The sequence below is a fragment of the Eulemur rufifrons genome, chromosome 2, assembly GCF_041146395.1.
Source record: "Eulemur rufifrons isolate Redbay chromosome 2, OSU_ERuf_1, whole genome shotgun sequence".
NCBI classification, from domain to species: Eukaryota; Metazoa; Chordata; class Mammalia; order Primates; family Lemuridae; genus Eulemur; species Eulemur rufifrons.
The window spans coordinates 116,467,512-116,483,444 of NC_090984.1; the positions used below are offsets into that span (position 1 = coordinate 116,467,512).

Here is a 15,933-nt window from a genome sequence, read left to right on the forward strand (position 1 = left end):
TTGTTAAATATGTTTTGAGAATATTTTCACCCCATCTGGGGCTTGCCTATTCCTTTTCTTAATGGTATCTTTTGTTGAGAAGTTTTTAATTTAGATCAGTTCTAATTTATTAAAACTTAAAAATAGATATAATTATTGCTTCCTGTTGTTTGTCTAAGAAATGTTTGTCTACTTCCAAGTTATGCAAATATTCTCCACTGTTTTCTTCTAAAAGCCTTGTGGTTTTAGTATTTATATTTAGCATTTATATGATCCAAATTAATTTTTATGTATGGTGTGAGGTAAAGGTAAGGGTTCCTTTTTATCCACGGGGATATTTGGTTATTTCAGCCCCATTTTTTAAAAAAGATGTTTGGTTTCCTTACTGGATCAGTATGATGTCTGTTAAACTAAAAAAAACTATATAAGAGTGGGTCTATTTCTGGGTCCCCTATCCTGTTCCATTGATCTATATGTTGATCCTTAAATTCGTACCACACTGACTTGATTACAGTAGCCTTATAGCAAGTCTCTAAGTCAGGTAGCGTGAATCCTCCAATTTTAGTCATCTTTTTCAATATTGGTTTGGATATCAAGATTCTTTATATTTTCATGTAAATTCTTAAATAAGCTTCTCATTTTTTATCAAAAAAACATGCTGGGATTGTATTGAAAGCATAAATTGATGTGTGCATAATTGACATCATAAAAAATACTGAATCTTCCAATTTGTGAACGCGGTATATATCTCCATTTCATTGGGCCATCTTTACTTTCTCTCAATAATGTTTTTTGGTTTTCAGTGTAGAAGTCTTGCACATCTTTCGTTAAATTAATTCCCAAGAATTTTATGTTTTTTGATACTAATATAAATGGAATTTTTAAAAATTTCATTTTTAACTTTTTGCTGCTGTATATTAAAAAATTCATTTTTATATATTAACATTTTACCCTAGCTAAATTCACTTATTAGTTCTAGTAGTTGCTTTGTAGATTCCTTAGGATTTTATTTGGTATGGAAAAAAATATCTGTGAACAGTGACAGTTTTACTACTTCTTTTCTGATCTTTATGCCTTTTGTTTTTTTTATTGCCTTATTGCAATGGCTAGGACTGCCAGTACAAAAACAGAGGTGCAAGAGTGGGCATCCTTGCTTTGTTTCCTATCTTACAGGGAAAGTATTCAATATTCACTGTTAACTACATTAGCTATGGGTTTTTTTTTTCATAGATGCCCTTTAGCAAATTGAGATACTTCTTTTTTAGTTAGAACTTCTGTTGAGAATGTGTGTTGACTTTTGTGAGATGTATTTGCTGCATCTATTGAAATAATCAGAAGGTTTTTGTCCTTCTTTAATATATTGAATTACATTGACTGATTTTTGAATATTAAACTATTCTTACACTTTTTGTATAAACTCTACTTGGTCATGATGTATCATTCTTTTAATCTACAGCTGGACTCAGATGTTCAATGTCCATGAGGACTATTGGTCTGTGTCTGTTTTTTTTCTCTTTCCATTTCTGTTTGTTTCCTTCTTTGTGTTTTTTAAGAGATGGGGTGACATCCTGTCACCAAGGCTGGAGTACATTGGTGTCATCATAGCTCATTGGAGCCCTGAACTCCTGGGCTCAGGTGATCCTCTTACTTCAGCCTCCTGAGTAGCTAGGACTACAGACACATGCCACCATGCCTGGCTAATTTTTAAAATTTTTTGTAGAGACAGGGTTTTGCTATGCTGCCCAGGATGGTCTTGAACTCCTGGCCTGAAGTGATCCTCCTGCCACAGCCTCCCAAAGTGCTGGAATTACAGGTGTGAGTCATTGTGCCAGGCCCTATTCTTTGTTTTTATTTATTTTGATAATGGCTTTATCAATAGAGGATCCCTCCTCTATTTTCTGAAGTTATTGTAAATTTGGTGTTATTTTTTTCCCTGAAGAACATTTTGACCTAAAAGTTTGAACTAGCATTCCAGTGGAGACATGGCACAATGAGGCAATAACTGGCATAATTAGGTAACAGGACTTTTCACCCTTTATCCATTTGGGTTCTTGGATTTCCTCTTTCTTCCTTCTGGTAACTTACCCCATAACCACCTCAGGAAATATCCTTTTTGATACCTTGGTTTAAGGAGCAGGGCCACAAATAGATCTTTTGGCTCTCCTTTTTGACATGCAGAGGTACACAATGGGTGAAGGAAAAGTTGCACCTAACAAAGTCCTATCCCTTTTACAAGTACCAGCTCAGATGCTCAAAGAAAACGTCCCAGATGTCCCAGTGAGAATGAACATCTCCCTCACTGCATTTTTTTCTCAGAGCAGCTCTCTCTTAGTCAATGACACTTTCCTTGGGAGGCTCTTGCTGATAACCCTTATCTAGGGTTCTAGTCCTGACTCTGCCATTCACTGGACATGTGACCTTTCTTTGCAGATCACCTTTTCTCCCTTGGCTTCAAAACTGTCATCAGTATATTGGGGGCCTGGAATAAGTCTGGGACTGCTCTGTCATTTCGTGGTTCTCGGTTTCTAGAAACATATTGTTAACAGGGATTAGGTTTGACCAGAATATTTCTTCTCATTGATGAAAATGACAATGAGATATTCTATGGGAGGGCTCCTGTGTAAATGCCTGACTCTAAATAAATAAATGCCTGAACCCATGATCATTGGCCCATGATTTCTTGGCTTTTCTCTCCCTGTTCAACCCCAGCATGATGGTTCCCGGCAATGCAGCAGGGGTGGCCAAGCAGTTCCTGCGCTGTATCTTCCATCAACTGGCCCCCAACGGCATCTTCCCGCAGCTGTTCCAAAGTACCATCAAAGGTAATTCATCCGTTGAGGATCCAGACACCACAAATTTGGCTAGTCCCTGAAACCCAAACACTACTAAATCCGACTATTGACTTTCCAGATGGGACTTTTTTACGGACCTTAGCCACGTCTCTGATGGACTTCAATGAGCTGAGCTCTATTGCTGCCCTCAGTCAGCTCTTGGAGGTAGGTTTGTTGTAATGATACCCCAAGTCCCAGCCGAAATCGCATGCCATGTTTCTTTAAGTCACTCCATAGAGTGCTGCTGAGGAAGAAAGTCAAGGTCATTTAATTTAAAAATTAAATCTAAAATTTTTATAATTAAAATTTCAATTTTAAATGCTAAAATTTAAACAATTTAAATTTTAAAAATTAATTTAAAAAGTTTTCAAGGCATAGGAAAGTGCCAGACATTGCTGTTTTGTGTGGATTCACTATTTATTTAAAGCTTCTAAACATTCTCACTAAGCCACGGATTCCAGCGTTGTGCACACACCTCCGCGGAACTACCCGGTTTTCCAAATGCAGAGTGGGTAGAGCCCTGTGCATTGTATCTCGAGACTTGGAGTCCCGTCCCGGAGCTACTGCTTATTCGCTGTATCGTGAGACTTGGGTTCTAGGCTGCGCGCCATTTATTGCCTGTATCGCGAGACTTGGAGTCCAAGGTCAGCTCCACTGCTTATTTGTAGTGGGGTGTTGTATCGCGAGACTTGGATTCAAATCTCAGGGTCACAGCTTGTCAGTGAGCTTGGGTTTGAATGCTGATTGCTGGAAGAGAGCTGCTGCTCCTGTAATTCTTACTCCCAGTCTTTGTCCCGGGGAATTCTTTGCCTCAAATGTCATTCATTGTCTTCTTAGCACCCAACCACACCAACTGTAGATCCTCAGATGTTTCCTGTTTCTTGCTCTTATTTCACCTCTCACTGAGCGAGAGATCACCAATTTTCCCCCTTAGCCCGTCCGAACTGGTGGATTTTTCTGTGTATGACTCCAGTTCTATTACGGTGATGGGTCTGTATAGTAGGCATTCAACACACGTTTATAGCGTGAATGTGTGATTTCTTAAACTGATCTTCACCAGACAGCTGTGTGAGTTCCCGCGCTGTTTCAGCAGTTGATTGCCTATGCTTTTGTGTTTTTAGGGTCTAAATAACAAAAAGAATTTACCAGCAGGGGGTGCTATGATACGCTGTTTGGAAAACATTGCTACCTTCATGGAAGCTTTGCCCATGGATTCTCCCAGCAGCCTCTGGACCACCATCAGCAACCAGTTTCAGACATTTTTTGCCAAGCTGCCTTGTGTTTTACCTCTGAAGGTAAGCCGAGTTTAGGATCTCGTTTTAAATGACTTTCTTACCGTTTTCAGACCATTTGTTTACAGAGAACAAGACAAGAAGCAGTGTCTTGGGTGATTTAATGTATTCCAAAGGACTATAAGGAATCTGTCAGCCATGGAGTGAAGGGAATTATTTAGGTTGTTCTCGCCAATATTAGAATGACAGCAATATGGAGTGGGCATTTTGCTCGCTATGAATATGATCAGTGATTGCGTGTCTCCAGGTAATTTAAGAAGGATCAGGAAGACATTAGTAGCTTGTGTTTATCTAGAAATTTTTCTCAGGTGGATATTAAGTAAATAAGGAAATAAATAGTTTTGTCCAAAAGGAATCCAGACATATAAAGTTTCAATTTTAGATAATTATATAGAGAGAAATGCTTGCTTGTGTGTTTGTCAGTAAAGTCCTTGCAAGACCAAGATGATGTTTCTGTTTGTCTGCTTGCCCCCCACACCATACCATCCCCCAAGAATCAACACACAGTTACCTAGCTGGAAATTTGGTGGCCCAAGGGTCATTACCAACATGAACCCAGTAAATGCAAATAAGAAGCCTATACTGATGAAGCTGGGAGAGACCTGCAAGAATCATACTTTCCGATGCACCCATTTTCCAAACAGGGGACTGCAAATTCAGAGAGATGATGTGACTTGCTGAAACAGCTTGGTGGTGGTAATGCAGGGATTAGAACTCAAGTCTCCTGACTCACAGTCCAGTGCTCTTTCCACTAACAGACTCCTAGTGCCCCTTTAAAGGGACGAATTGAAGGCATTTACGTCTCGAGCAGAGAGAGAGATGGCTGGCAGTGGCACTGCTGGCTTTGAACCTCACCTTCTCCTTGAGGTTTTTTGTGCTTTCTCTGTGCAGATCACTGATAGAAATATTTAACTCACAACAAGATAAATCACTTGTTGATCTGACAAGTGATGTTACATGTTGGTAGCTCCACTTCTGAAATGAGTATTATATGTATGTAAAAATCCTTGATAAAGATAAACCACCTGTGATAATACCTTTTTCCAAATCAGCAGATACTACTCATAGGATCTGTAAGGGGGGATAACTCAGGGACCCTTAGCTTGGTGTGTACTGCTTTGAGTTTGATGTTACTAGGAGCAGCAGGGGTTCACAGGAGGGATCTTACTACCTCTCACATTCTGAGATCCTTGTTTGCCCACAAAGCTGGAGTAGCTGAATAAATCCAAGCAAGGAAGATTAGCCCTTTGAAACCGTGTATGTGTATAGCTACTATACATGTACACACATAGGAAATCAAGTCCACATTTAACGTGGACACACAGAGACTACCTCGAACCAGAAAGCCAATCAGGGCCAGAGTCACACACTCTAGAGAAGGGGTGGGGCAGGTATGGCAAAGTCCAAAGCCTATATGCAGATGATAATCAAAATATTTAACTAGAACACTGAGAGTGGAAAGTGTTGCCAGCTGTAAACAACTGGTTTACCTAATTTGTGACAATCAACCCTGCCCATAGGGACCTGCCTGCAAGGTTAATAAGTGAAGTGGAGTGAGACAAGGTAATAAATTGAGACTCTTGAGAACTGGAATGCACTGGTCCTTCTACCGGAGTCAGCTGCTGCTCTTCTCCTGCCGCCTGTTGTCATGAGGGAACGCAGGCCTCATGTTGTCGATCTCCCTATTTTTTCCAGGATGACATTTCCTGATTTTTAAATCACTGTGGGGGCCTGATGAGCAGCCAGTTTTCAGCCTCTGGTTTAAAGTAATGTAAATATCACATCTACTCCGACGAGTATTGAGCAGATTAAATAGACCAGTGGTTCCTTGAAAAGGTACTTGTGAAATATTTTCAGGATTTGTGTAAGAATTTGCCCTGCTAGGGCAGATCCAGGCACATCTGGGCACTGCCTCTGATCATCTTATGCCTTTGTTTTTAATCTCTGGGAAAAATAATAAGCCATTGAAAAACATCTAATCTGATGGGTATTGGGCAGAACCAGGTAATAGAGACGCCGCTGGCCCAGGGATTCCACTTGGAAAACCACTGGCTTAATCTTGAAGAGGTTAATATACACAGCTGCAGAAATTTAACTATAGCCTGCTATTGTGATATATTTACAATGTTAAATAACATCATTGTGTATTCATGCTGTAACATTTTCCCCCCAATCCCAGCAAACTCAATTTAAAAAATACATTTTGGTGTGGAATCTTGCCAAAGTAAAACTCTATTAAATATGTAAGGCATGACTTTCTCTTATAGAAATTTTACTGCTTTTTCCCAGGTTTTTGTCATGGCTTTTTGTAGCAGAGAAAGGGCAGGTGAAACTGGTTCTTATTTGGACTAATGGTTTTTGAATAGAGCGAAGTATTAGTACTCATAAATACTCATATTTTCCTAATATGGCCTTTCACAAATTTGTGTACCTCTTTAAAGTTGAATACATGTAATATCTACCTGTCACCTGTGTATCTGTCCCTCATGTATCCATGCATCCATCCATCTCTTTATTCAACTTTCGTTCTGATTTAATTTTAGTGCTGTATCTTTGAAGGATAGTTTAGGAACTATGTTTATTTAATTGTTTAGCATTGTTTAATTGTTTAATTAAAATTGTTTTGGCCTGAGAATGATTTTTTTTCAACATTAACATATGGTACAGGAAACTGTAGAGAGGTGTCATATTTCAGATTTTTCCTTTTTGCTAAAATAAATGCTCTCAGGAAATATTTGAAGCAAAAATATTTGTGTTAGGAAAGGAACTGACATTAAATTTTTTCATGTTTATTCACAGTGTTCTTTAGATTCCAGTTTGAGAATTATGATTTGCCTCTTGAAGATCCCCTCTACCAATGCCACAAGGGTATGTATGTTTCAGAGAAACATAACCACTTGGTCAGTCAATTATTTTTTCACCTAAAAAGACGGACATGTAGCAATACTAAAGAAATAGTTACGCTCCTTACCACTCATGCTACTTCAGTGTCGAGTATGAAGAGCTCTAACACGTGGCAATATCATTGTTTATAATTGGTCCTCCTGGTCCTGGGCGATGCCTACCAATCCGTCCCCCATGCTATTAACTAGGTGATCTTTCTAAACACAGATCTCATTGTGTTGGTCCCTTGCCTAAAAATCTTTGATAATGTTTCATGTCTTTTGGGATAGTATCCAAATTCTTTAACATGACATACAAGAAGCTACTTTATAACTTGCCAGCCTGCCTTTCCAGTTTAAGTTTTGGCTACTTGTCCCATCCCTCATGCCCCTTCTCCTAGAATCAGCATTATTACCCTCATCAAAACAACCACCACCATTTGTTGAGCACAGCGTATAGCAAGCATCGTGCTTAGTGCTTTACATATATAAACTTATTTAATTTCATAGCTCCTTGCCTCTGCCAAGGCCATTTCCTTTGTCTGAAATGCCTGTGGTGAACGCCTCCTCATTCTTCAAGGTTCCATTTAAAGAAAAATGCTTATATTATCTCTAGCAACTTCCTTCTGTAACAGCTCCCACAATACTTGATAGAGCTCCCTATCCGAGCACTTACATTGTCCTGAAGTCTCCCCGATGAGACTATGAGCTTCATGAAGTTCACTACTGTGTCTCATTCATTTTTGTATTCCTACCTTCATTTCTGGGCTGCATTATATATATGTAGTGGTGCAATAGTTTGTATCACAATAGCTTGTAATTACTAGTTAATATACCAACAATGCCCATCTCATGCAGTTATTTAACTTGACTGTGCTTTCATAGACTCATAGTTTATGCTAGAAAGTTATAAAGAGATTATTTGGTTCAATCTGCTCTTTAATAGATGAGGAAACAGGCCAAGAAAGATGAAGTGTCTTGGCCAAAGTCATATAGCTCATTAGTAGAAGATCTGAGACTTGAACATAGGTCATTTGTGTCCAAGTTCCTTAGTTTTTCTTTTGTACCATAGTGCTCCCTCACCATGCTGCTGGTAGTCAATAGTATAGAAAGCATATGGAACCAAAACTAACCCTTATGGATGGGATTTAGATGGAGAAACCAAAATAGGCAATGATTTCCTGATAAACATCAGCAGGAGGTTATGTCGTGATGAATTTTATCTAAGCTGTAGTCTTTTGGTACCTACACACAGGGATGGTGTGCATTACTTATAGATATAAGAGCAAGATTCTATATAGGCTTGAATCCAGGTATCTCTTTTTGACCAATAAGGATGCATTATGTGTCATCTTGAGACATTCCTGTCCCTACTCATCCATTGTTGGTGTTTCAAGACAACAACAGTTACACAGAGCAAAGAATACTGAATCAACCATGCTGTTTCAAAGAGTTTGTTTCAGATGTTTCCATGTGGAAAGATGTTTTTCTGTGGGGCACACAAACAAGTAAAAGACAAAATTCCTACCCTCAGGGGCCACAAATATGTAATGAGTTCATTTTTGTATCAATAAGGAAAAAGAACCTCAAAAATGATTATATCCTTTCATTTAGTCATTCCTTTTCTGGGAATCTATTCTAAGAAAATGAAAATGCAATTTCATGCAAAAATGAGTTCATTAGGGTGTTACTTATAGTAAATTTGACTTTTGTGGCCATTAAAATGGATGAGTATGAAGAATTAAATGGCACTAGAAATTTGTTATATTAAGTTAATAAAAGCCAAAATATAGGATTGTATATGTGTAAGATTTCAACTAAGTAAACTTGTATACAGTGAAGAAGGGAAATATAGCAAAATGTTATCACTATACAAAATGTGATCTGTACTTTCCTAAATATCCTGAGTTTGCATGTTGAGGGTGTGTTACTTTTACAATCCAGACAGTAAGCACTATAGAGGTTGAGAAGTAGTAGAAATCAGGGTGTGGAAATCTTTTGGAATCCAATTAGAATCCTATCTCCTCTACAGAGCAATTCTACTTCTGGAAAATTGCCCCAGAACTTGGGTTTGAATTGCACTCAATAGCTCTATGGCCTTAGGCAAGTTACTTGTCTACTTAACTGCCTCAGCTGCAGAGTAGGGAGGGACACTAAAGCTTCAGAGGGTTAATAATGAAGATCGTAGCTGACGTTGATGGAGAGCTTACTGCTGCCAAGTACTTTACTACATTTTCTCCTTTAATTCCTACAACAACCCTAATGACGTGGAAGCCATTATTATCCCTCTTTTACAGAGGAGAAAACTAAGTCCCAGGGTGGTTAAATCTCTTACTCAAGGTCATAGAGAGCTAGAGTTTGAAAACACTTGTGTCAGGTTCTAGCACTTGTGTCATGACCTATATTATAACATGCTGTCTCTCAGGATAATTATAAGAAATTTCAATGAGATAAACTATATGAAAGCATCTAACTCTGCCTCTCACTCATTAGGTGCTCAATATATATTTCTAAATAAGAAAGCATGTGGAACTGAAACTGACCCTTTATGGGTGAGATTCACATGGAGAGACCAAAGCAGGACGATGCCTTTCTGATAAACATTGGCAGGAGGCTGCATCGTGATGAATTTTATTTAAGCTGTAGTCTTTTGGCACTTACACACAAGGGTGGTTTGTGTTACTTCACTGAGAAGACAGGTTTCAAGAAGAGCTGAATCTGATGAACCCATCCATAGATACCTAAAGGTTCTGAGAAAAAGAATAGAAGATCCTAATGCAAACCTCATAGAGTCCTAATTGCTCAGGGTGGACATGAAGACAGCATCGTAGTTAGATAGGTTTGTAAATGTATGCCTCATGGAAAAATGAATTCTCTTTGAGCAACGAAATGATTTAATCATGTTCTTTGAGCTATTGATTGAAGGTGCAGTTCTGTTTTTATTAGACCAACAAGGTTACTACAGTAGCCACCTGGCAACAGATTTTAAATAAAAAAAGAATAGAATGATTTCATTAAAGTATCATAAGATTTTAATGCTTTTTTTTTTTAAAGAAAGAATCAGCAGTTGACTTTATTTGGTGCCAATCTCGTTGCAGAGTTTGTTGGAACCATTTTCAAAACTGCTCAGCTTTGTAATTCAGAATGCTGTCTTCACCCTGGCCTACCTGGTAGAGCTGTGTGGCTTGTGTTACCGAGCTTTCACTAAGGTAAGGTTCCACAGGTGTGGTCTCGTGAAACTGAAACCTGGCAGAAATATTTTCTTTCTAATCAGTGTCAAATCCCTTTTAGGTCATTTGCTTCAATATAGTTAAAAATGAGTCATTCTGTTGGGCTTGGTGGCTCACACCTGTAATCCCAGCAACCCAGGAGGCTGAGGCAGGAGAATTGTGTGTTCAAGTCCAGCCTGGGCAATATAACAAGACCTTGTCTCTAAAAAAAAAATAATAAGAAAAATTAGCTGGGTGTGGTGGTGTGTGCCTGTAGTCCTAGCTATTCCAGAGACTGAGGCAAGAGGTCACTTGAGCCCAGGAGTTTGAGGCTGCAGTGAGCTATGATCATGCCACTGCACTCCAGCCTGGACAACAGAGTGAGACATTGTCCCTAAAAAAAAAAAAAAAAGAGTAATTCTATTGGGATCTAGTAAATATCTTAAGAAGGAAACACTTTACACATAATATACATAAGCTGCTTCTAAGATGTGCAGATTTGGAGAATTGAGGGTTGTGTGCTTTAGAAGAGAAGAGGTATTTTGAATGAGATGAGATAATGGTCTCAATGACCTCCTAAGGTCCTTTTCAAGTTCACCATCCGTGATTAGTAGGCACGCCATCACTACATATCATTTTTATACCCAAAGTAGAAAAATATCACCTTGTCATTTATAAGGCCTGTAGATAGCTCCTTCATTCTCATCATTTGTCTGTCTCCCCAGTTCTGAGTCCTTGGCCTCTGAGATTGTAATCTCATCTTTTGTCATCTTGCCTTAATAATGGTTTCTCTATTGCATTATCTTTAGCACCCCCGGCCCCCTACTGAGAAAGAGGAAAAGTACTGCATGCCCAGTGGAGACAGCAGCCTTGCTGGAGCTGGTAGATTCTGTCCTAATGGAAAATCAGAAGGCAGGACAAATTGGGAGCATTTCTGTCCTTAAGAACAATGTACAAATGTTACCCCTCCAATGTCCAAATTTTCCAAGTTTATTTTCAATAGGGTCTCTGTTTCTATTTTCTCTCTTGAACATTCAGAATGTGCCGTTATTCATATCCACTTCTATAAACCTTTCTTTTCCTCATAAAAATCTAATTTTACACTAAGGCTTTATTCTGTTTAAAATGCCCTTGTCTCCTTTCTTACCGACTTGTGTCCATTCTGCCATGTTAAGTGTTCCATGGTAATATTTTTTTTTGGTTTTTCTGATTATAAACTATTTATTACCCTGCCTGAAACAATATGTTTTCAAACTACCAAGATAATCAGCATTTTTTTCCTCTTTTCAAATCCTTCTTGAAAGATAATGTCTTTTTTTTTCCCTTAAAAAGTAGATCTATAAAGTACATCACCAAATACAATAAAAAGATATTGTATTTTTAGAAGTCATTTTATTTCTTTATTGTCTTTACATTTGATTTGTTTAAATTATATCTTTTTTTAGGAGAAGAATCATAATAATTTTATACTGTTTATGTTGTGCACTATAGATACTGATTATAGGGGACCTTCCAGCATTCTGAATTCAAGCTATTCTTGGTTTGAATGTTCGTTGTACATGGTGTCCCCTCACAATCCATCATAACTGTAGTGGCCTCTCCCTTCATACTGTCATGTACACTTTCTCATTCCAACACAAAATGATTATTACTTGTAGAAAGCTTCAATCCAGGGTGTTCCCACCTTTCTCATAGATAATGATAAACTATAAGAAATAGTTAAAAGAATAGCTATATCTGATTGGGACTTCTTCATTATATAATTAAAAGAAAAGTCATGGAAAGGTAAGAGCTTTGGAGACTTCCCCTTTTGGAAATTATGGTAGTCTAGATAACCTGAAAACCATCCCACTTAACATACTATAAGGGTGGGATAAAATGCAATAAACAAGATTTTAAATGTGTAGCTAATTTTGTAAGAATGAAAGGGGCGAAAATGAAGAAAGAATTGAGAACCAGAGTGGTAAATGTATAAGTATTCCTGGGTGGGGGGGTGGGGGGGGAGGTTTGCTTGTCTTGGTAACTTAGTGGCTTGAGTTTTAAAAGTCCACACAAGGAAAGGAGATAAAGTCTTGGGACTAATCCAGGCTGGCAGTTGGAGCTGACTTACCCCAGCAGAAGCTCAAAACCGTTGAAGGGTTATATACTAGGTAAAAGGGTGGTTTGGAAAGAATATATTCTTATATGGAAGTGGCAAAGAATGGTATCTGTTTCAGCCTGGGAATTGGGAGAAAGATTTGTTGTCTCTCTTGAGAATTAGTAAGCATGGGCCTATCTTTGAACAGGTTTAGAGTTTGAATTTATAATACCTGCATGCTCTGGGAATCCCCAAGTTGAAAAGTCAAGTAATATTAGTGCTGAGCAAGTACTAGCTTTGGAGTCTCTGTGAGAAGCAAGCTCAAAAGCAAGCCTCAAACCTTTCTGGAAGGATATGCCTTCAACCTAGGCCCAACAGGATTCCCATAGTTAAAATCTTGATGAACATAAACCCACAATCTAAAATTACAAAACCAATGAAGAAATAACCTACCTTGAGCTAAATTAGCAAAATCAACAACAGCAAGATTATTTCCCCCAAGGACTTCCAGTATTAAAACTATGCAATAGGGACTATAAAAACATACTTTACATGATAAACATATAAAGGATAAATAAAAATCACAAGAACAGATCTAGTCACTTTCAAAAGAAAGAAAGAAAGAAAGAAAGAAAGAAGAACAACCAGACCCAGACAGACAGACCAGATAGATTTGAACATAGTAGAAATCCTAGCAATGAAAAATAGTTACTGACATAAAAAAAAAAAAAAATCCTACATGAACAGGTTAAACAGCAAATTAGACACAGCCAAAGAGAAAATTGATGAAATGGAAAATAGATCTGAAGAAATTACCTCGAGTACAGCAAAACGAGATAAAGAAATAAAGGATATAAAGAGAAGGCCTAACATATTATATGTTAGATCTAGATGTTGTATATCTAATAAGTATTTCAGAGAAGGAAAATAGGCTTTTTATCAATTAATTAATTTTTAATTCTTTGATTCAGGAAGTACTATGAGACCTAAAAGTTTTACAAATGAAGTTTGTTTTTTTTTTGTTTTTTTTTTTTGAGATAGAGTCTCACTCTGTTGCCCAGGCTAGAGTGCCGTAGTGTTAGCTTAGCTCACAGCAACCTCAAACTCCTGGGCTCAAGTGATCCTTCTGCCTCAGCCTCCCGAGTAGCTGGGACCACAGGCATGTGCCACCATGCCTGGCTAATTTTTTTTTCTATATATTTTTAATTGTCCATATAATTTCTTTCCATTTTTAGTAGAGACAGGGTCTCGCTCTTGCTCAGACTGGTCTCGAACTCCTGAGCTCAAACGATCCATCCGCCTCGGCCTCCCAGAGTGTTAGCACTACAAGTGTGAGACACCGCGCCTGGCCTACAAATAAAGTTTTACCGTCTCATGTCATAGTCTACTTGAGTAGGTACAACTTGACAGAACAGCTGAGACAAAGAAAATATTTTGAGAACAACTAAGAGAAAAGACACTCTAGACTGACAACAAGCTTCCCAATAGCACAATGGAAGCCAGAAGACAATGGGAAAAAATGTCTTTAAAATGATAAGGAAAAAGAATTGTCTACCTGGAATTCTCTACCAGCTATGTTATCCTTCAAGAGTGAAGGTGAAATAAATACCCTATCAGGAAAATAAGAAATTTTCTAACATCTTCTTACTGAAACAACTACTAAAAGATACATTATGGTAAGAAGGAAATTGAGCCACGAAGGAAGGAGTGAAATATAGGAAGGAACAGTGCTCAAAGAAATTGGTAAAGTGTGGAAATTTAGGGGATCATTGACAATATAAGGCAGTAATAATAATAATGTTAATCACATGGGTATAAAGACAAAATGGCACTAAAATAGTGGATAATAATAACCTGTAAGATGAGAGTGTGTGTGTTGGGGGGTGGAGATTGGAATTACGGCATTCTATATATTATTTATAAGAAGGATAGAGATAATGAGTAACTTTAAACTGTTAAGGATACATGTAAATGTTTTAAATGTAAACTCCAAAGACAAGAAATACAGTGTATGAGTCCCAAATAAGTAGAGAATAAAAGAAAAGTAAAATTTCAATTAAGACAAAAAGAATCATAGAACAAGTGGTAATAAGCCCAAGTAAGATGATAAAAGTAAATTTGAAATATTCCGGTAATTTAAAGAATTATAAGTTTGTTAGATTTGCTACAGATTGTCAGGTTGGATTTTAAAAATCAAGCTACATATTATTTATGAGACCCATCTAAAACATGCCTAAAATACTGAGAAAATTTGAAAGAAAAAGGTTGAAAAAAGATATACCAGGTAAATACTAATTAAAAGAAAGTTGAAGTCAGTAAACTGATTTTAATTGAAAAGCATTGTTATAAAGTAAGTCACCATATATTGATAAAAGGAGCAATGCACTAGGAAAATGTGATAATTCTAAACTCCTTAGAGCTAATAATAAAGCCTCCAAATATATAAAACAAATATTAGTAGGATTAAAAGGAGGAATTAGAAAATTCACAATCATAGTGGGAGATTTTAATGACTCTCTTTCAGTAATTGATAGATCAAGCAGATGAAAAATGAGTAAGACCATGGTGTGTTTGAACAATACAATGAGCAAATTAGATCCAATGGACATAAAAAGAATCTTGAATCCACCAGTTGAGAACATATTGAAAAATATGAAACATTTTAAAGCATAGAGCATGCAATCAGCCACAAATTAAGTCTTAACACATACTGGAGAGTTAGTTTCAAGGAGACCAAGTTCTCTAATCACAATGCAACTAAATTGTAAATCCATAGCAAAACCATTACTGCATATAGGTGTTCAGGGGTGGCCTAAACAAGAGCTCACATCTAAGTGGACACCATTCACATGTTAGACATATTAAATTTTATTGAGTATTGAGGCAGGTGTAGAGATACGGGGCTTCCTGGTTAAGTCCCAGAACAGCTGGAAGAGGCTCTCCACACATAAAGCCACACCAGGTCGTAGGGCCCTGCAAACATGGAGAAGAGTATACATGTACACATCACTGGTACACACAGGTGTACATGGCTATGCCCTGACCCAACTATACCCCAGGAGCCTTTGAGATTCTTTTTTTTTTTTTTTGAGACAGAGTCTCGCTCTGTTGCCCAGGCTAGAGTGCCGTGGCATCAGCCTAGCTCACAGCAACCTCAAACTCCTGGGCTCAAGCAATCCTCCTGCCTCAGCCTCCCGAGTAGCTGGGACTACAGGCATGTGCCACCATGCCCGGCTAATTTTTTCTATATATATATTTTTAGTTGGCCAGATAATTTCTTTCTAGTTTTAGTAGAGACGGGGTCTCGCTCTTGCTCAGGCTGGTCTCGAACTCCTGACCTCGAGCGATCCACCCACCTTGGCCTCCCAGAGTGCTAGGATTACAGGTGTGAGCCACCGCGCCCGACCTGAGATTCTTTTCTTGACTGTCCCTTATTCTCAGATGTCTGAATCCAGTCCCCCTGGCAGATTCTGACCCAGTCACTTTACCTGCACAGTGGTGTGTGTGTGTCGAGTGTGTGAATGTGTGGCAGTGTGGGTGGGTGTGAGTGGCTGAGATTGCACACGTACTCACGCAGCCAGGGCTGTTGACTGCTGGGGCTCTGAAAACTCATAACGTTGTTCAGGTTTTGCAATTGTATATTTGTGTGTGTCTGTGTCTGTG

At 38.1% G+C, this 15,933-nt stretch overlaps 1 protein-coding gene across 3 annotated transcripts in view; it reads left to right on the forward strand.

Annotated features, from left to right (window-relative positions):
* UNC79 (unc-79 homolog, NALCN channel complex subunit) overlaps positions 1 to 15,933 on the forward strand; it is a 221,942-nt gene that overhangs the window by 172,551 nt on the left and 33,458 nt on the right. For all 3 annotated transcript variants that reach the window (XM_069465253.1, XM_069465254.1, XM_069465255.1), the window contains 5 exons: positions 2,689 to 2,801; positions 2,890 to 2,975; positions 3,932 to 4,105; positions 6,902 to 6,970; positions 10,083 to 10,193. In XM_069465253.1, coding sequence (XP_069321354.1) covers positions 2,689 to 2,801; positions 2,890 to 2,975; positions 3,932 to 4,105; positions 6,902 to 6,970; positions 10,083 to 10,193 — 553 coding nt within the window. The remainder of the gene's footprint in view (positions 1 to 2,688; positions 2,802 to 2,889; positions 2,976 to 3,931; positions 4,106 to 6,901; positions 6,971 to 10,082; positions 10,194 to 15,933) is intronic.